The sequence below is a fragment of the Gymnogyps californianus genome, chromosome 3 (genome assembly GCF_018139145.2).
Source record: "Gymnogyps californianus isolate 813 chromosome 3, ASM1813914v2, whole genome shotgun sequence".
In the NCBI taxonomy this organism is placed as follows: domain Eukaryota; kingdom Metazoa; phylum Chordata; class Aves; order Accipitriformes; family Cathartidae; genus Gymnogyps; species Gymnogyps californianus.
In genome coordinates this window covers 72,590,478-72,612,942 of record NC_059473.1, presented here as the reverse complement: position 1 = coordinate 72,612,942, position 22,465 = coordinate 72,590,478, and the positions used below count along the sequence as shown (strand labels likewise).

The 22,465-nt window shown below is 40.6% G+C and overlaps 1 protein-coding gene across 1 annotated transcript in view; it reads left to right on the top strand.

Moving 5' to 3' along the window:
• Positions 1-22,465, top strand: part of SLC35F1 (solute carrier family 35 member F1) — a 255,510-nt gene that overhangs the window by 130,553 nt on the left and 102,492 nt on the right. Inside the window, exon 2 of the mRNA XM_050894071.1 lies at positions 12,869-13,044. Within this exon, the coding sequence (XP_050750028.1) occupies positions 12,869-13,044 (176 nt within the window). The remainder of the gene's footprint in view (positions 1-12,868; positions 13,045-22,465) is intronic.

The window sequence follows — 22,465 nt, the reverse complement described above, 5'->3', positions numbered from 1 at the left end:
CATGATTGAGTTTTCTTTTCTTTTCTTGCATATCCAAAATACAGATGCTAATATTGTGAAGAAATTGCAGTAAAGCAACCTGGGAGGCAGGGAGCGTAGGCAAATGAATGGTCTGTCAGAATGTCAGACCGGTTTATCCCCTGCAAGAGGACCTTACAGCTCCCCTTTCTTCACAGGTTTCATTTTGCTTTGAGTCATCATTCTCATCTTTTAGGTCATTGGTGGCTTTGGTCGTACATTTGGCACCACAGCAGGATCCTGTAGGCCAGGAATTTCTCAGTCCTGACCCTCTAAAAATCCGCAGCTGACACCTTCCCAGATTACTCACGTTTGTTTTTTATTTCAAACACCTTGCAATTTTAAACTCTAAGAAAACCAGCAAAAATGAGATCAGTGCCCTTATGTTTTTTCAGCTGAGCCTGTTCCATCACTGTGTGTCAGGTCTGTAGTAAATTTACAGTGTTGACAGAGGCAGTCATGCTGTTTCACCGAATTGAAAGGAAGAGAGGAAGGGGGAGATTTATCTTGGAGCCTAAGGGTAAAGCAGTTAGCCAGAACCATTGCACTCATACCTAAAAATGAAAAACTTTGTGTTGCAGATAGCTGGACTTCTCATTTAGCAGGAGGTGAATTCTCTCCAGTTGTAATTTCCGCTCAAAATATCTTTTTTCTTTTTGAATTATATGGAATAGAAATGTAAATGCAGATGCAGAAGTTTGGACCTCCCATGTAGTTTTGGCTGAGTAATGGCCATCACTGCTGTGTAGTGGGCAAACAGCAAAGGCAAAAGCAAGGAGAGGGAGAAGTACCTGCACTCCATGTCCCTTTGAGGAGGCTGGCTTTGTAGTGGCCCCTTTCACCGAGTGCTTCCTTTCCTGCAGACCTGTGGTATCGCAGAAGTAGAAAGGCAGAGAGGACCTGTGAAAGCAACTATGGGTTATCACTGCATCAGTTCTGGGCACCCAACTTGAAACGCCTTAGAGGGACCTTGTTTTTAGAAAGGACCAGTAGCAGACTTAGAACAAAACTCAACACCTTTCAAGTCCTTTAAGCAGGGCACTCAAAATCAGTCCAGACTCAAAATCACCAGGAAGGGTGTAGCCTACTGAAATCCCTCATTGCTGCAGCCCTGGGGTAGTTACCTACCTAAACCAGGAATTCACTGTGCAGCTGTGCCTCTGAAGTTCCTCTGGAGCTGGAGCACAAACTTTCTTCCAGAAGGTGGTACCCAGCTCTGTGGAACAGCCGAACCCTTAAATTGTTTGTCTAAGTGGCTTCAGTGGTCTCCTTCTGAGGAGCTGAACTCTCATATTTTGCCTCCTGTGGTGTATTAACCACCAGCTTAGAGGCAGATCTGATGGGGGTGTTTTCTGTTCCTCCTTAATGACGTTGTGCCACCATGAAACTAAGTATGCAGGCTTCACAGGCAATAAGAGGGTAGAGAAAGACACTCATCCAAAAGGGGAAAATCCTGGCCTCCGTGCATTAAAAAACTGTTGGGAAAAAAAATGCATAAAATTTTAATGTCCTTGCATTTGTGATAATATCCATGAGCAAGCAACTTTGAGCATTACTCCTGCTTGAGGGGCTGCAGAACGAGGCACCAGCAATACTAACCCACACGTGGGAAACAGTGAAAGAAGGTCAGAGCCTTGAGGAGCTGAAGTCAGAGTGAGCCACAGGCACATGAGCATCTCTCCTTTGAAGTAGCTGGAGATTTGGGAAAGTGTGCAGCGGCTTAGTGCCATCCTTGGTGAAATGCTAATGTGGGTATCCTTTGTCTTTCTGTACCAGGGGTGTAATTAAGGGGCCAATATGCAGGGGCCAATTTAAGGACATTTTTCTCAAGGTTTCTTTTACATATTTTAAGTATGTAGACGATAGTTGAACCTACTGTAAAGAAGATTCAAATTTATCGGAATTGCACATGCCTACCTGGGGAGAAAACGTGGCCCACGTTTTCAGGGATTTTTCAGTTCTTCTGTGTTTCAATGTTATTGAAAATATCAATGATAATTTCCAGAAAAGTTGCAAAAAAAAAAAGTAATAGTTGTGTTCTGAAGCATTATTTATAGTTAGTTTTAGCCAAGCAAAAGATTTTGCAAAATTCAGGCAGATCAATTTGATTTTTAAATTAAACTTTTACATTAGATATTAAATGGTCTCTAGAATGAAGTCATTGTTATTTAATATCTGCATTTTGCAGATGTGCTGAAATAAAAAAAAAAAGAAAAAATTCTACATCTTGTAATAATTGAACTAGTAGTTTTAGTTCTCGAAAAGCCAGCCATGGTCTTCACAGATGCACCTTTGCACTTTCAATATTCCTATCTGTCTCTTTTTTAACCTCTAATTTTATTGTAGGAACAAATAAACTATAATTGCTTTAGGTGCCTAATTGTGGATGCACAGCCAGTACTCAGAAGTGCATACGCTTAGAGTTACGCCTTTTACAAGGACAGAAATTCAGGAACAACTTTTGCAATTTTCAGGAGCATCAGGAAAAATCTGAAATCATCCATCATACCATCATACTGACTCACATACATACCATTTTCTAGCAACTCTACCTAATTTTCCAAGCCCATGCTTCTTGTTTCTGACAACACTGAATTAAGTTACAGTAGCATCTATCACTTGAGGAATCTTGAGTCATTTAAACTTGTTTTCCATCAGAGCGTTCAATCAAGATTGGCTTATCAGTGGCAGGGGTATAGCAGGAGCTATAATGCTTCTCACCTCCTTCTTTATCAACTGTCTCTCAATAGCTGTAAGACTTAGTCCATAAACCCTCATCAGTTTAAACTGTATTAGCACTGTACAGTAATGGCAAGAGAGCAATCAGAAGTGATGTTGTACTTCTTAGGACACTAGTGAGCTATTTTTCTTGATGCTGGGAATCATCTAGGTCTATTACTGTAAGCTCTCAGCTCCTCTGAGAAAACTGGGAGCTAATGATGATCTTAACTGAACTGAAACTTTTAAAACTGTTTCTCGTATTATCTAAAGATATTCGTCACTGTAGTTATAATGTCCTGAGCCTCAGGCATAAAAACCACTGTAAGTGAGATGAACTAATGAAATTTGACAGAGAACTTTGTTTTCTCCACAAGACAGAGAGCTGTCAGTCCTTCCATGTCCCATTTTCTTTCAACAGCTGAAAGCTCAAACTGGTGCATTTGGAACAGAGTAAGAACAAATATCTATCTCATAAAAAGACATCTATTTGTGTGCTTTATTCTTGAATTATAAAAATAACGGTGATCAGCAGCCCAATGACTGCCATGTGGATTTCTAGCCTGAGAAATTACAGCTCACTCTTAATCCATACTTGAGTGCCTTATTCTATTTCTAAGACTGGAAATCTCACTTTTTGAATTAATTTCTGGAAAATTATGGAAGAAGAGTTACTTGTTTAAAAGTACGGTATTCCTCAATTAGTGTTTGTAACTGGTTTTGTAAACTCTCGTGTGGAAAGTTAATTCTGTCATTTATTATTCCAATCTAGATCAAATCTTTACATCTAGGAGTCTTTATTTCTCTAGTCATACTTGGGTAGACAGTGACAATTTATAAAAATTTATGGGCTGCAGCTAGCTTCAGTCAGTTTATTTGGTCAAAATAACCTGAAATACAATTCTTTTATCGCATGGTCATTTATAATTATATTTTTCATTCCATAAGAAAGATTGGAATATTTTCAGTCTATCCCGTGCTCCCTAGACCGGGAAGTTGCCAAGAACTGTATATGGAGAGACCTTCATTCTTAAAGAGAAAAAGCCTGTGGTGCTCCAAGTCCTGTGATTCGTAGCTGAAAAAGCACTAGGAAATTGCTGACTGGCAGGCAGCTGGCTGTTTCAAAACTTAGGCGTGTTTTTAGGATAAACTTGCTTTTTTTTCTTTGTTGGCTCACTGGTAGGATGAAGCTGTCTATCAACAAGTTGCACCAACACACCCCCCTGCCTGCAGTTTGCCTGTAATGATTTACCACTGGACTCCATCAACATAATAGCATGGAAATTTTGTCACCACACTTTCCTTTGCTATTTTTTAATGTATTTCTTATTAAAAAATTTTTAAAAAGTGCCTTCTTTGCACTTAGTGCAGCAGATTGTCTCAGCAGTATATTGCTAAATGTTAAATGCACGGATAAGTTTTATCTGTGTAAGAATAGTCTTAAAAAAATTCCAGTTCCTTTGTTATTAAATAATTGTAAAGCAAACATATTTATGAGCGTGTGTGTGTGTGTGTGAAGTTGGGGTAAAAGCTTATCATAAATGAAATCCATTTTCAAGAATTGCTGTAATTGGCAATATACAAGAGTTGGGAAATTCATTAGGTAAGATCTCATATTAAGAAACTGCTCCAGAGACTCCCAAGACTTGCTAAATATGATTCTGCTTTGTTTTCATTTGAAGCCAGCAATCTGTGCTGGTCCCTCAAGCTGTCACTTAAAAGCAGCAGAGCCTGAGTCAGCCACAGCTTTGAGGCAGATGTTCGTAGACCTTCAATTTTAGTGAGCTCCCCAAAAGGCTCTTAAATTCAAGCCCAGTTGTATTTGAATAGAAATTAGTACCTTAACGCTTTAAATGGAAAAAATTCAAAGCAACTAGGAAAGCCAAAAGGTGAAGGATAAGAAACACGCGCAGCTCTCCCCTTGCCCAGTGTGTCCTTCCAGTCCAGGCAGTGGCTGCCGGGGCTTCTCCAGCTCTTGGGAAGCACCAGCTGTGTTGCCAGGTCTGACTGTCCCTTCCCTGCTCTTCACGGCCATCCCTGGGAAGCTGCGTGAGCTGCAACCCTCAGCTTTGCGCGGTGACTCTCCTCTGCTTGCCCAGGCCTTGCTGTCCCCACAGCCTTCTCCCTGGGGCCCCTGAAGGAAAAAACAACCCCACTTCCCTTGGGGCCCATCCAAGTCAGTGACTTGTTACAGAGATGTCATGGGTAACTGGGAACATGCAGATACAGCCGATACCGTGCAATACAGAGCTTCGCTCCACTGAGGGAATATCTGTCAGGTTTGGTCTAGATCCGCAGTGCAAATAAGGAGGCGGTGGTGAGCTGGGGAGGTGGCAAGAGAGGGTGACCAAGAAGGCATGGAGCTCCCCTCCTCTCCCCAGCTTAAGGCACAAAGACTTTTAACCACAGTGAGAAGGAATTAATTTTGTACTTCTGGCCCACCTGGAAGGGCTCAAAGCCTTGGTTAAAAAAAAAAAAAAGTCTTTTTTAGCTTAGTTGGGATACAGAGCAGAAAACAGATGAGGAACTCTTGGGTAGTGTTTTACTCCTCTGCTGGCTTTTCTTCAAAAAATAGGCCTAGGGTGTCAAGGCCTGGAGCTTTTCAGACCAGCCTGCAGATTTGAGATGCGTGGAGTCCACAGTGCTGTCTTCTCGTAAGGAGACTAAAGTGTTCATGTTTGGAAAATAAAGAGCTAACCCTCTCAAGATACTGCAGAGAATCTTCATTTCTTTTGAGCATCAGTGGGAGCTTGAGGTACTCTGTAACTCACCGTGTAGAAAATTCATGCTTTGTGCCAAGATCCAGTACAAAGCCTATACGTTGTTTAAGTGCAACTGAAGATTTCAAAGTGACTAAGTAGGAATTAAGTGATGGATAGGCTTGGTTTGCATGGGTTTCACTCTGATTTGTAGGTTAATATTAGAGTTATTCATATTCTAATGCAGTATATGAGTTTAGCTGGGATTCAGGCTTTGGTATTTCACTGTTCAACGATGGCTTGATGCTTATATTCTGAAAATACTTTAGGTTGGTTTGTTCTTCCTTCCCGGAAATATTTAAAAAATCTTGTGTTTAAACCTTCAAGACCATTGTATTTTCTTGAGACATCATCTAGAATGATTGTGGAGAATGTACACTATGGGAGTAGTTGACTAATAGAATAAATGTGGTACATGTGCCAGTGGTGTTATTATCAGTGTATATGTGGGGGAACTTGGTTGCTCTTTAGTGCTATGAACATTTTATTATAGAATATTGTGACTACTTCTGTAAATTGCTCTAAAGCAGGGTGCAGCAGCTTTGATGCATTAATTGAAGATACTTGCTGCAATCCTTACCTTATTGAGAGAGGCAGAGAGGAGGGAAGGGTTGCATGTGCCAACTTGTAGAATTTCTCCCCTATGTAACAGACATGTCAGAATAATGGGAAAATAAGAAAAGATAAGTTTCCATGCAAAATTGGTGTAGGACCATGTTCTCTAGATGCAATCGATGTCAGAGCAATGCAGGACTAATAGGAGGCTTCATATGCTTAAGACCTATGAGAAAATCTGTAGCTGTAGCTTTCAATGAGAGCTCAATTGATTGTCTTGAAAAAAAGTTTTACCAAATCTTGTTAATTTATTCTTTCACAAGCTGCCTGTGTGTGTGTTCAGTGCAAACAGCAAAATACGCAAGTAATGTCCGTGTCCTCATTAAGCAGCCATTCAAATGCGGGGTGGTGTGGGAACTTAGGAACTCGGCTGCAGTGGAAGCAGCTACTCATGCAGTGGAACCATCAAGGGGTTGGTATTTGAGGTTTTGACATGTGTGCCATTCCTGCTTTTGCTACGGTAATGTGTGTCAACATTTCTGTAGGTGGGATAAGTGTTTAAGATAAGATTCTACATCCACCTTTAAGCATTTAAATAAATTTGGTTGGATCCTTAGAGGGGCGTAACTTCAGCTCACTTTGAGTCAAAGTAAAGTTTTTAAGACCTTGTTTTATTTTTCCTTGCGCTTTTATAGAAACACACTAAAATGCACTCAAGTGAAGAAGCTTGGCAGAATCACAGTGCTGTGACAGACATCATCAACTTTGCTATGGCATAGCAGTAATCAGTCTTTAAATGAAGTGTATCTGTTTTTTCTTTTTTTAAATACACGCTTGGAACATTTGGAGTGATAACTTTATATAGCAGTCATTACCATCACGGAGAAAGCATGGTCCTGCCTGCAGGCCTGCTCTAACAGTGCTATGGAGCAGCCTTTACAGATGTGTTACTCTAGTGAAATCTCAGCTCAGGAAACAGACTGCTAATCTCTCATCTGCTGGAGCCTGTGGCATGCTGAAGGATTAACACATCTCATGCTAGAGATTAAAAGTAGCGGTAGCCTCTGTTCTTTACCCTCTGAGGTACTCGTTAACTGATGCAGTGGGGACCTATCAGTGGAAAGAGGCCAAATAAAGTAGAAAAGAGAGGAGGGAAAGCAATTAAGTTAAAAGAAAACTGACGTGGAGAGTGCTTTAAAATAGGATTTAGTGTCAGAATAAAACAGGCCTGAATGTTTAAATCACTTGGCCACCCTCTGCACGTCACTGATTCTCCAGCATACAGCGGCTGTGATTGTGTGGCCACTTCTGAATGTTGCACTGCATTGATTTTGTGTTGTGAATGGTGGTTTAATGTTCTGGGGAGGACATGGAAATGAAAAGTCAAAGCTGAATGTTTTAACTTTATGAAAAATAATTACAGGAGAACCTGAGGATAGCTGTTTAGTACTTTATATCATACCAGTGTGTATGTGCTAGGAACCAAACACTAGCTTCAGAGTTCTTTAATATGAGAATGTCTGCCTTCAGAAGTTTATGGCATTATCATGGCTGATAAACAAGGACAAACTCAAGTGACAGAAATTTCCACATGCCTGGAGGAACAAGTAAAAATGATGCACAGCAGCTACCAGCTCAGGCATTTAAACAGAATTAAATGGCTCCCAATGCGAAGAAGAGGCTTTGTCTTCTGGCTCCACTTCTAAAGAGGCGATAAAGAAGTATTGTTTAATTTCTGTTAGGATATCATGAAAAACCCATGATAGATGCCTAGCAGTGTGACACCTGGAGGTTTAGGAGTAATTCTGACCTAGTTCTTACTTCAAAATACCCATCTGACTCAGTAAGAAGTGTTGGACAGATTAACTAGCAAGCGTGGCTACAGTGAAATGAATTTGATTGGTTCCAATGCAGGATTTTAATTCAAGCAAAAAAATTCAAGGAGCAGGCCTTAAATTGGTGGTTTACAGGAGAAGAATGTCTTCTATTTGCTCTGTATTAGTCAATGACTATCGATAAGATGAGAGGAAATGGCCATAAGTTGAGCCAGGGGAGGTTTAGATTGGATATTAGGAAAAATTTCTTCACCGAAAGGGTTATCAAGCATTGGAACAGGCTGCCCAGGGAAGTGGTTGAGTCACCATCCCTGGAGGTATTTAAAAGATGTGTAGATGTGGTGCTTAGGGACATGGTTTAGTGGTGGACTTGGCAGTGCTAGGTTAACAGTTGGACCTGATGATCTTAAAGGTCTTTTCCAACCTAAACGGTTTTATGATTCTATGCGTTCATGACATCAAAGTTCGAGACAAGCTGAAGATCTTCCCATGTTTTAACTTGGCTTGAGAACACGCTGTTGATCTTAGTGAGGGAAAATGGGATTTTTGAGGAATTGCTTTATTTTGATTTAAATAGAAGTACAGAAATAAATAGCACTCAACTAAAGAGACATTGGACTCTGAAAGGCAGAAAACCTCACTTTTATAAAGTTTTTTGTAGTGAGACTCTTTTTGGTGTTCTGTTTGAAGGCCCTCAAACCATACAGCTTTTCTTCAAGATATGAATGAATGTTGCTTCCTCAGTGAATGAATGTACTACTGAAGCCAGCATGATAGACCAAAGGCTTAGGGAAGAAATCATTCTTTGTGCCAGTCTTGAAGTGGTGGAGGGTATGAAGACCAACAGGGAAAGTGTTGCAGGTAGGAGCCATGTTGCATATTTCAACAGTATTATGATATTTAGGAAAGATACTAATGAGTCCTGGAGATGATAGCAGTGAGTTAGTTGCTTTTTGCTCTGTCTAAAGGAAGTAGTAGGTTTTCCACAGCCATTGAAAGCTTCTTTTCAATGTTTGCTTACTGCTTCTTCTTAAAAAAGAATGGATATGTCATTATTCTTATCCAGGTATTAAAGGCTCAGGAGCTAAGACTCTTGTATTATTAGATCATTACTGTCAGGAAAAATGAAATACAGATAATGCTATCAGGCGTTTTCTGTACAATTCAGGCATCTTACATTGGTTATTAGGGTTATCCAAACATTTATTATTCTTTGTTGCTGCTGACATTGTCACTAATTAAAACAAAGAATTCAAGATTTGTTTCTACTTTTCTGCTTGGAGAGAGACGAGTTGTTCTCTTCCATTCACCCAAGGCAAAAATCAGTATTTTATTGATCTTGTGCTTTGGTTTCTCTTATTTATTCATTTCACCTGTTTTCCATGATAGCGGTTAGTGTCTGTTGCAACCGACACCAATGAGAGAAGGGGAGCATACCGAATCATCTGTGCCGCTATGTGTCATTCATGTCTGTCGTGAACATATCTTTAGGTATGGCAGGACAGTTTAATGTGGGCATTAACAGTCTTAGGAATAACTATACTGTATAAAATGGATCATCTTTGCTTGAAGTCTGAGCACTTCATGGACGTTTGAATTAGTTCTGCTTAAACATCTAACTTATGCTACTCTTTGCACTGACGAGGTAAGACTAAAAGGAGAGATGTATCTTTCTATGTCATACATCATCTGTGAAATGTTTAACTAAGTTCTGACTGGAAGACGAACACAACAGCTTGATTTCAGAATGAGTTTTCTTACATAATTTAAAATACGAAATGTGTGCAAAAATCAGAGACAAGCAGTACGTATTCAATATCATTTATGCAGTCAGTCTTTTGAAAGCCGGTGGCATTGACAGTACTACTTGCACTGGTCTTCCACAAAGTAGTTTTCTGCATTTTTTACATTCTGTTGTTATCCAAAAGACAATTTTTACTTAACGGCTATTTCAGGCTACAGAGATTATACTCTGAGCCACATCCAACCTTTGTCTACAGACTTGGAGGTGTTTAGGTTCATAATCTTGATTCTTGCCCATGTCTGTTTTTACTGAACTCCTAATTACCATTTGTTTTCATTGACGACTTCAGTAATACAACCATGAATAAAATTTTTGACGTATTTTGTAATTGATAGAAGACACAGAAAGCTATTCTAAATGACTTCTGAGGAAGAAGACCATAAAATTTGAATTACCTTGAACTACCTTCTTGTTTGTATGTTTATGAAATGTAAAATATAGAAGCTGAGGACAGGCTCATATATATATGGCTGTAGACAGCTGCTTGAACTCTTTAGGAAAACTGCCACTTGTAGATGTGGTTGAATGACTTGCCAAAGAATCAACTATGAAAAAAATATGTCTGTTTTATAAATTGCAAAATGGCAATGACAGAATCAAAATGTACTCCAAAGAGGGCTATAGTTATCATATACAGCCTTGAAAAATTACCTGGTGTTTTTCATTTTTGTTGGTTGGACTTTTAATACAGAGGTCAGTACTGCCTGGTTAGGCCTGGTGACACACCTGAATATAGAGAGCTGAGATAAAAAAGTGATGCCTTTTATAAGACCTCATCAAACTTCCCACTGGTCTGAAAAAATGTAATTATCAGTGATGTCCAACAGGTAGCTGCCATATGGAGCAAGGAATATATTATTGGGAAAATCATTTCATGAGTGAGGATATATTTAGCTTTCTGTAAATCTAAGTAGGATCCAAGATGCTTCTTTCCAGAACAGATGCAGTCCCACAATGGATGTAATACAACATTTGCTCATGGGCATAGCTGAGATACAGAGAACAGCTAATAACCACCTGCATCCTGTGTAAAGCAGGCAACACATTTAGAAATACAGATTTGCAAACATTTAATTTACTAAGAAATAAAACTACAAAAACTGCAGTAGGCCAGAGGATAGCCCTGTGTGAAACTTCATTGCAGGAGAAGGACGTAGGAAACGCTACCCAACTAAATGAAGAACTGTAAACAAGTTTACAAGATTAATATGTGGATTTAAATTGCGGTCACTATTCAAATTTCCTATTCCACGTCAACAGCATAGCAGGTCACGGCAGGAACTGAGGATCCATAGTTTTGGCAGCATTCGCATCATAGTCTCAGATGTCATCTCCGTGGAGTATGTTTGTTTCCCATGGTTATGTTTCACAGTGAAGTGAGTAATGTGAAAGTGGAGGCAGCAGTTGTGGAGTCTTACTTGCCACTTATCCAGCAGTCTTCCGTCAAAACACAGGGTTTAGCACAATAAAGTTTGTTCTCTTACTATCTGTGTCAGGCTGTTTGTCAGCGAGGTATGTTAGCTGAACATAACTACCCAGCCTCCTGTGCTTTCCAGCGTCTGTTTGGTTGAATCACGCCATGACTGACACCGAGACACATTAGTGGGAGGATTGTTTATGAGAAAAAGGGAAACAAATTTGACACTTGAGTTTACCAGGAAAGTTGTTGCGGGAGCACAGATGCTCATCGCTGCCGAATACGCACAGCCGAGGTCAGGGAAATCTGTCAGGGAAAGCAAAGCAGCCTTGAGGGAGTTTTTTTTAACCATCTGGCAGAGGAGAACACACATGAAATATTGTTACAGCTGAGCAGAGTGCTGCCCTCCTTCCTCTACTCCCTTAGGATTGCCTAATCCCCTTTCCTTGTACCAGGCTCTAATGAGACATTGCAGGGCGTGCTCCTCTCCCGCCTTCCGCTCTCCTTCATGGGTTCCCCCAGGGACCTACAGCCCCTCTTTTCTGGGGGCTGGTGACAGCGACAGCAGCAGCCGGCAGGGCTTGGACTAGTTGTCCCCTTTGGATGTCCTTTCGCTCTCCCTTGCAGTCATTGTGCTTGCTCCTCTTCCAGGCCAACACTTTTGCATTTCATGCTTCTGCATGGGAAGGTGTAGCTGTGGAGCAGGCCTGGTCAGTATGAAAGTACTGACACATGGGGAACCTGGGAAACCTTTTAAGGGTAATTTAAAAATACATATATTCCTGTGCTGTGGGCATAGGAGATCCTGTGACAAAAACTGGAAAAGGAGGATTGTTTGGACTGAATTGGGCTGTGAGGTTAGATAATAAATTCTGCGAGAAAAGTAAAAGAGAGAAAGATAGCTGGAAGGGAAAGGGGCTTTCAGGTATAGCGGTTTCTTGAGTAAAGAGGAGAAGACTGTAGGAAGACGCAGAACATGCACAAAAGGAGCAACTATCGGAGACCTGTGGGGAGAGAGAATGGGGAATGTTGTAATAGGGGAATGCAGAGGAGACTGGAGGTCGAAGTCAAGAAAAACAGATTAAAGCAAGAAGCCAAACCAGAAAATACATTTTTAAGAACCAGAAGGAGACGGGAAGGGAAAAAGTGGAACCTCCCGCTCCTGCCAAACAGAAGAGGAAGTAAGCGGTGACAAAGGTGAAAGAAAAGATACATATATTTGCACGGTAGATGGAAAGAATAGTTTATATGATGAAATGGAAATGAAATGAGGGGAAGGAAGTTATACCATAAATTCATGTTGATGGTGAAACACGATAAAATCCTTTCTCTGCTTTTTCTCTGTGGCTCCTAAGTCCTGGAAGAGCTGTGATTTCCACTCTGTCTGAATGATACTCCTCGGTCTTTCTGTTAGGGAAGATGCTCGAAGGAAGCAGCGCTGTATTTTGGTTGATTTAAACTATCATTTATCCTTTGTGAAATGTGAAATGCGAAATTAAATGGTAGAGATGTACCATCTGCTGTTGTTTGTGAATATGTGAATAAAAGCTAGTGTGTTTGGGCAATGTTTAAGCCCGTGATAAGAGCAGAAATAATGGAAACGTTATGTCGGCTACACCCAGCAGATCCCTCATTGACTGAAGCATTGTGTTTCTTCCCATGTCTTAGCACTGTTGAACATGATTCCTGGAGGAGGATGAGCATTTCCACCTTGGTGAGGAGGCTGAGTGTTTTATGTCTGTGTTTTTCTCGTTCCTTTTAGGGATCTCTTGCTGTCTGTGGCGCTTGGCCAGGTACTCTCCCTCCTTATCTGTGGCATTGGTCTCACGAGCAAGTATTTGTCAGAAGATTTCCATGCCAACACACCTGTTTTTCAGAGCTTCCTCAATTATATCCTTCTATTCTTGGTCTACACAACAACACTAGCTGTCAGACAAGGTAAGTGCCTCTCTGAAACTGTTTTGTAGAAAACAGCGAGGATAAAGGCTTTTGCAGAACAACAAGCAATGTGATTTAGACACATATCCCATTAACATTTGTTACATATTTACATTACCTAGTAATACATATTGGATGAACTGAAAAAAACCCAACAAATCTTCATTAACAAAGAATGAATTAGTAGAGGTTGAGGATAGTGGTGCTACCTAAAAGCAAAAAGAAACATCAGTACTTTTGACTTCCTAACTGTTCTTATGGGAATGCTCCTCTTACACCTGCCTCTCTGGCACCACAACTGCATACTCAGGGTTTGTTTTGGATTTGACTGCATGCCTTGCTGGGAAACATTAGTATGCTTTACATCTTATGTAGGCTAAGGAGAGCTCAGATGCAAGCAAAGAAGAGCTTGCTAGTTCTAGTTGCTGATCACGACAGTTCAATAGTTCACCTATTGTTAGAAAAAAATAGCAGCCAATTTTTAGCCACTGGGAAGTAGGAGATGAAGGGAGGGAATTCAGGATGCTGTCTCTCTGGGGTGCTGTGTGGGCAGAGCAGCCTTACGGCCCTGCCACTGCTTTGTAGCAGGGCCTGTGTAACCAATCTGACCTCCGAAGTGAGAAATGCATTATAGTACGCTTTGGTACTGTGTATCAAATGATCCTCTGTTGGGCAGTCTATATATAATATAGGGGGGGTTGTGCCTTTCCTGCCCATCTCTCCCTTCTTTGAGATTTCATGTCTTGATAAGGTGTGGGAGGTGAATGCATTTGAGTACGTTTCTCACCCACTCTTTTTTTGTAATCATTTTATTTATTCACCTTCGCAGAACATGTGGATTAGAAGCAAAATAAAAGAGCAAAAATATCATGTGCTTTCCTGACTTGGCGCTCCTGACATAAGGAGGGAAGGGGTCTATGGAGGAAAAGAACTACAAAATGTATTAGGCTGTGGTACATTTATCAGCATAGAAAGGTTCACGTTTTCTTACAGGAACAAATATTTTTGGATCGTTCTTTGATGTTACATCTTTTAATGATTTGGGAAAAACCCTGAAGCTTAAGTTCTTCACTCATAGTACATCTTGTGATATAATACTGTAAAGTGTTCCAAAACAGCAAGGATTTCATTTCCATGCAAAAAATGAACAGTCAAAAATATACCGCTGTGCTCCAGCACAAAGTGCTTAAATGTATTACAACTTAAGTTCTATAAACCTTGGTCTCCATTGACATTTTTCAGAAGCAATGAAGGCCAATCTGCGGAGGAAATGTCAGCTGCTATATAAGGAGAGATTGCTCAGGCAGTGTTTCGCTGTCAGTTTGTGTAGGGGGAAACATCACCCCTACCCTTTGCCCTGCAAAAGGTTTAAAACGTGTATTAGTAGCATCTTTCTGGAGAACTGTGTTTAAAAATAATTCTTCTGAGTGTAGGATTGCCTAGATGTTCACAAGTTCTGTCCCAGAACTGTCCTTCTCAGGACTGATTTAGATACTGTGGAAGCCAAGTCCCTATGACTTTTAAATAGATTTTACTTTTTTGAAAATGCTAGCTTGTGAGAGGATATATGGGCCAGCATACTGCTGGGCATTACAGAGGTTTATTTAGACTAATGTTTGACACCTGGTATATATTGACATTTCAAAAATGCTGTCAAGCACTCTGTTTTACATATATAAAAATATATATTAAAATTGTACTTTTTTTTTATAAATGATTTTGTGGCTCTGTTTAAAAATATAGTGGTGGACTAAAGAGAGTTTGTCAGAGCTATCTGTTACGCCAGTAAGATAGATTTGGGAAGCGAATGGGGAAAGTGTTAGGGATATGTGAAAAATACTTCTGGACAAGTGAGGAGGATTGAGGAATGTGTTTGAACAGGCCTGTGGTTGAATACGGACCATATGAACAACCAGAGCACAACATAAAAGGTACCAATGGAATAGTCTGGAAAAGGAGCTGTCAAAAAAAGAAAGATGGTTTGGTCCAAAAAAATCCAGAACGAAATTGGCTATAGAAGCAATGAAAGCAACGATCCAGGCACTCAGCATAACATTCCTGCTGGATGGTATAGCACTATGCAGTCAGCTCATTTACTCGGCATCTGATATTGGCAAGTGATTGAGCCTGACATTGTCTTTTTGCTTGTGTATTTATTCAAATTCATTATCTGTGTTTGTTCCACTAAGGCAGTTTTTCTAGCAGCTCTAATCGTTTGGCTTTGTTAACAGATGGATATCACATAATAATGATATTAATTTTATATGGGATGATTCTGTTCTGAGTGCAGGGAACATCAGAAGGCGTTTTTTTCAAGTGCGGTTCTCCTACTCTCTATGCAAGATTTAAGATTCTTTAAATTATCCTCTTTCTCTTTCAGAAATCAAACCATCAGAAGTTGGCTGGTAGTCAAAAATAACTGCATCCCTTTGTCTTTTTCTTTGCTTGCTTTCTTAATCTCTGGGTTTTTTTCAGAAATGTACTGGCTAAGGAGGCGTCCCTTGAGGTGGCCAAAAAACCCCTTAATTCACTGTAGGACTGAAAACTGTAATTTCCTGAGACATAAGGAACTCCTCTTTCTTTAGAGGCTTCTTCCAAATTTTGATTTACTGTGGATCCCCTTTGACTTAGCCTTCCCTCGCTGTTCATCTTGTCACCCCATATAAGCTCTCTGAGTGATACTGAAAAGGTAGAATTTGCACTGGTCTCTGAAAATAATCATTAGCAGATGATTAAAGCTCCTGATTCCTGAGCTCTTCTGACTAAAGCCTTCTGCAGTGAATGCCCAGCTTCCAGCAGCTAAAGTTAGTCCATGGGCACCAGCAGCTTCCACTACATTTTTATATTGTGGATCAAGATGATTTTTTCCAAAGTAATTTTATAACAGCCCTTTAGTGGGTGCAAAAATTAGGACTACCACCTTGCAATGAATCCACATGTGATCAGACAGTGTAGGAGGTGCACAAGTCCTGCAGGTGCCAGAATCTCTGAGTACTTTTAAGCTTCATTCTCATGTTAAAAAAAAAAAAAAAAGAAAAAAAAAAGAAAAAAAGAAGGAAAAGCCTGTCCTGTAGCTCTAGATGGGGAACTGGTTTGAAGGCAGTAAAAGTGGACTCAACAGTTTTAAGCAGTAAAGTCCATATGAGTAAGCCTTTTCATCATTATTGCAATTTTGTTCTCATGACCAGAAATAAGCAGACAGAAGTGTTAAAGGAGATCTGTTCTTGTGAGATTTTCATATAAGCCTTAAAACGTGGATACTACTCAGGTAGTGGTCATGAAAAGGGAAAGAATTTGGCCAAACTGGGATTTTTCTGATGCAAAATCCAACCCCCTTTTCTATCAGTTGAACTCTAAAGTTTCTGTTAAATGATGAATCTGATATCTAGAAAACTCTGTCTTTTATTCTGGATATTTTAATGCTAATTTTAATTTTTTTTGTTACATGTAGATTTAAGTTGAACGTATTATTTCCCTGAAAAGGTGAGTGCAGAGGTTCTTCACAGTTAGGAATGCACACGCTCAGGCATGCGTAGATGCCAGTAGCCACTTACCCACAAATACCCACAAATAAGTAGCCACTCACCCACAAATTAGAGCTTCCAGTCCAATGCTCATTTATGAACCACTGCTGAGGTCTGAATATAATTCTTTAGGAGCTTTCTTTGTACGAGAACAATGCTATAAAATAAATGTCACTAACACAGTATTATAAGGCAATGAATGTCATTACGTTTTATCTGGCTGATATGCCAAAGATTTAATGGGTAATAAGGACCTCCTCAGTTCTTTCTCTTGAGGTAACTTCCTCTCATGCTTGTTGTTTTCACAGCCAAAACCTGTATTTGTCCATGGTAACACCTCTGAGTTGAGAAGAAGGTTTTAACACGTATTATCTCAGCTCAGTCCCCTCGTCGGCAGAGGATTCTGCTTAACAAAATCTTGCCAGGACACTTCCAGATACTCCTTTGGGTTGTGTGTTATTATTAATTGAGGAAAAGAAAAGCCTTAGCTATCAGGAAGAAAAGCCTCCTATCAGTGAAATGGAGCTATGGGACGTAGAGCTGGTGGAGATTAGTTTAACACCTTAAAAAGCAATAAGTGGGAAATTGTCCATAGTGGACCAGAAGGTGTTAATTACTAACAGTCAACAGGGGTGCAAGCATCAGCAGCTTGCTACCAAAAATAAATTACTTCTAAAAGCCACCTCACATATGCTACAAATGAAAACAACACATCTACTAGACATCATTAAAAAAAGAAAAAATATGAAACTGCTATTTTTTTGTTATTCTGGAAAACAAGAAATGAGGGAGCAGTAGAGATGTCTTTTGAACAGAAGGGAACCATAAAGCCTTAAGGGCACAGCGAGTAGGGCTCCACATTGCAAGCTGTTCCTTTAATTTTAGCGCAACAAGTTTCCAAGTATTTTCAGCCCACCATTACTGAGGGCTGGCAATAATTTGCTAGTTCAGAAAAGGTTTTATGAATCTGTGTATGTCTGGATGAATTCTGCTTCTACGCTAAGTGATGAGGTTATAGCATATGTCAATGGAAATACGATTTTCCCTAGAGTAACTGTAATGTCTTAGATTTGACATATAATCAGATGTGATCTGTGCCCCTGAGTCAGCTAGAGAGTCCTGTGAGACTATTAAGGATTGCAGGCCTGTTACTGAAATATCATTTTTTATGCATTTCTATCTAGGATTGGTTTATGACATTAGTATCTCAGTCATATGTAAATTCCTGATTTATCTGCTATTCAAATATGTATCTCCGTTTAGATACATGAACCCCCTTCCCAACATCCTTCCTACTTCCCCAAAATTGACTGAAATAGGCTACTTGAAGGAAGGTAGAGCACTATATAGGAGTTGCTCTGTTTTACTGCAGTGCTTGTCAGCTATTTATTGAATGATAGAAAGGGTAAATGTCTCTTTTTTTTTACTCAATTTCATTCCACTAGCGATGTTAACACAAAGCCAGTATTAGGCACTAAACTTAGGTAGACGTACCAGAATTTCTTCAATATTAACACCTTTTTTTGTCGACTGCCCATGAACATGCCTGGGAAACAGAGAGTACGTGATTTAAACTGATCAAACTATATTAGATATAATATACTTCGGACAATATGTGTTGTACCATTGAGATGAAATGTCTTCTGGAAAGGCATCGATCCCACCAGCATTTTCAACAAGAAGCCTTCAGAAATATGGGACTTGCTGTGCACTGAGGATGACAGGGAGTGATTTTGATTAGAAAAGATGCATTTCATCATTGTTCGGTTTCCTAAGTACGCTCATGCCTCTGCTGTGGAACAAAGAGCTCGGTTATCCTTCCAGTGTCGAACAAAACCTGCACAAGCTGCAGCCAAGCAGCTTTATGGTCCTCTCTGCCTGCAACAGAAGTGGTCCTCGGTCCCTCAAGGCGATGAGAGGCAATGTGGGCGATGTGGGCTACCCAGCCCACACGCTGGCCTGCAAACTGCATGGCAGACGTCGCAAAGAGCAGCACCATTCCCCTTGAAGCATGAGGGAAGGCACGTCAAGCTGGCCCAGCTCCTCCTGTCCCTCCTGCTGCAAGGGGCCAGGCTAACCCTGGGTTGTAAAAATGAAACACGGCAGCGAGCATGGCTTGGGACCAGTGAAAAATAATGACCTTCAGGTCTTTGGTATTCTCATAGCAGCACTGCAGAGTCTCCCTGCTGTGCTGCGCTTTGCAGTCTGCAGTGCACTTTCTCCTAATTACTCTGGGCTTCTAATTAGGGATGCCAAACTGTGTGGGATATGTTTATTATGAAAATGGTCAGCCAAACAGTCCTTTTGTCTGGGCTTTGAAGAGCCCTTTTCATATTCAGAGGGAATTCTGTACTTCAGGAGAAATGAAACTAGAATGCTGGCTATTTACAGGCACTTCAAATTGCAGGGATCTTTTTCGTAACATGCAATTTTCTGTTTTGGATAGCATGCTCACAGAAGCAAGAATTATGACGTGTTAACGTGTTCGGGATTTGCCTGTCACATCATGGACACCACAGCAAGCTAGCTAGAAAAAACCAGTACGACTAGAGCCAGATTCCTGTTCAGTCCCATTTACATACTCATTGTGTTTGTGTTTGAATTTTCCCTCTACTTTCAATTAAGTTTTAAAAATTTCCTGCTGTAAAATGCTGAATGCTGCTTAAATAGCAAACTATTATAAGTAAATATTACTATTATTTTAAATAGTAAAATATTATGAGTAAAATATTACTGTACTCTGTAGGTGGTTACAATTCAGTGAGGTGTTAAACTTTTCCGGTATGTATAGTTTCCATACAGAACCTTGGGATCCTCTTCTTTATGACAGTTTCCCAAAACCACAGAATTTCCCTTCCCAGTCCAATTAAGTTTTCTCGCATTCTTAGCCATAATACAGAAACAGATGCAATTTCAACAGAGTATGATTTATTCCACATAGCTGATAGGAAGACAGGGTAAAAAATGATAGAACACATTGATGATACGAATGCAGGGTTAAAACCAATAGACTTGACCTTTCTGTCTTTTGCTTTGTTTGGTTTTGCTGTTCCTAGTGGAGAGGTTGGGTGGTTTTTTTAGTCCTCGGGGTTTTTCATTGTCAGCTGTCCTTGTTACACTAGCCAGCAGTCAGACGCTTTCTGCTTTGGCCCTGCCGCTCCTTTCCACCCATACAAGGGACCAGGCATCTCAGGGCATCTCAGGGCTTATCCAATTTTCATTTTCATCAGGTGCGTTTTGCTTTGCCAGCTGTTTAGCAAGGTACAAATAAACACTTACAGAGAGGAATCCTGGCCCCAAACATAGTGAAAATGTGTTGGCAGGTAAAGGCACAAAAGAAACCTCAGCCTTTTCTTTCTAGTGTTTTTATTTCTCAGTTCTGTGCTCCTGATTGTTAGGTTAGGCATCTGCTGCCCGAACCCACAGCACGCATCCCGTGGTACAAAATATGTGGCCTTCTGTTAATCCTGACCAAAGCAGCACAGTCTGTCCTCTTGCCTCCTATCATTGGAATAAATCATGTACATCCCACGGCACATACAAATTGAAAATTGGAAAATACTGTTCCTTTAGGGTGCAGGTGGCAGCAGTTAAGCATGAACACTGTGTGTCATGGTTTAATGATGCAAACACTAATACACTCATGATGACCCCAAAGCAATAAAGGCCAGGCCTAATCAAGCATCCATGCTGTAGCATTCTCTGTAGTAGTATCTTGTGATCCCTGATGCAGCTCATTCAGTCCAGAGATGCCTCTGGTTTTACTAGGTTGCTTTCAAAATAGCTTTGCTGCTCAAAGAAGTATCCTTTGTGCCATCAAAACCAAAAGAAGCTGCAAGAGGGCATCGAACAAAAGGACAAGAGCACCCCATTTTTCCTGTGCCTGCTGATGCAGACAAGAGGGCAAAAAAAGGGAGATCTCTTACCATCCTCTTGACCTAAATGAGGAAACGGGAGGTCTCGTCCACACCGAGAAGTGAATTTGTACTACAATTGCATGTGAACTAGGGGTACCTCTCCTTGCAACAAAGTCCCTGGAGGATTCAAATCAGGCAGTTCAACGCACAGATGCTCAGGTCACTCTCAGTTCAGGAAGTTCAGCCCGGGTCATGTTTCTGGCTGCCAGGTTTATGCCCTCAACCAGTTTCTTCTAGAAACAGCATTCAGATTTGCACCATGGTTCAAAGACTGGTGCGTATTTTATGAGAGCAAACCTTACAGGCACTAAGTGCAGTGAGCATAAAAGGGATGCCAAGCTCTAGGCTGGCTGAAGTCCTGGGTGATGGACCATGTTTGCATCAAGACACTGCATCATCGCTGTGAGGCAATGTCTGTACTGAATATACTACTTGAGAATAAGACAGTTTTACCCTGGAGGTAAATGTACATACAGTTTTGGAACATTTAGCCAGATGTGCCCATTCCATGCCAGTAAGTCCATAAATAGAAACTACAGATGCAATAAAATGGGAGGCGATGCAGTTATTCAGCGCACAGCTGCAGCATCGCAGGTAGCTAGTGGAATTTAGCAGAAACAAAAAATGATCACAGTGTGGCGTTTTATACTGTGATGCTTTTCTCGGTGATTCCAGTACCTAAATCTGAGACTTGGGGCAAACCTGCAACATACTTGCATTTATGTTTGGATCGGGATTTATATTTTGTTGCTGAGCCTGTGAAGCTCCCTCCTTGCACATTTTTCCAGGAGCCATGCCAGCCTTTCAGACATGGTGCTAGTCTGAACACAACTCTGTGAGTACCTGTTTGAGAAGATAAACCTCGTCACTAGAAGGATGAGTGTGCAGGCTCAAGGAAGCTCTGAGGAAGTGCAGTTTGAACACTCATGCATCTTGCTGCTTGATTTGCATCCCCATCTCTGCAGCTGTGGTTACATGTATTTGTATTTGTACCACAGATTCAGATAGGGGCACAGATGTTGTAGGTAAAAGAATCAAGGCTTTTGAGCATGTGGAAGGCCAGGCATTGCATGGTACGGTCCTGGAAGTGCTCAGATACCATGGCAGTAAGCACATACCGAGCTTTGAAATTTGGTCCACGGTATCAGAGTATTGCGCAGGGGTGAATGTGGTTCTTGGTAATTTTATTTGAGGGTAAAGCAGCTCCCTATCTAGCCCAGATTGCCTTACAGTATGTCAAATAATAAATTGTCTCTTAAGGGTGTGAGCTGAATCACCAACAGTTGATTTTCTGTAGAATTAAGGGATAACTATCCTTTCTAGTGTTAGCATATGGGTCTGACTCTTCTTGATACATAAACATCTCAAGTGCTGTTTACAAAACCAACCATCCCTTCCCACCACAATGAGGAAAGTTAATGGTTCTGATAAAATAGCATACCCTTGATCCTACAGCTGTAAGCAGAATGCAAGGGTTGTCTCTGCCACTTCATGCAGTATCAGTATTTGCCTGTGATTTATTGAATATTTAAACATTCATCAATTCAAGCAGCTAGCCAGGGTAGCAGGATCCATATTCAGCACACGTAGCTCCAGCGTTCATACGGGAGATTTGAAGTGTGGTTACAAGATGATAACTGTATTGCCTGAAGGAGATAAGTCCCGCTCTGCCAGAATGGTGCTTTGTATGTAATTAGTGTAAAAATTCAGAGGAATAGAGTTTATCCTTGCGATCGTCTTTCTCATTAAAAAAGAATCATAATGAAAGACAAAAGCGGTCCCTGCAGTGAATTGGATTGCCTTCCTAAGTTTTCATTAAATCAAAGACTCAGCAGCATCCCATTTTGCAGAGCCCAGTTGTAAACTGTACAGAAGACTTGCAGCAAAGTCCCTATGAAGATCACATCCTTTCTGAAGGTTTGGAAGTGCAGTATATTTCTCTTACATGGGAAATAGCCCACCTCTCCATTTTCTTTTTCT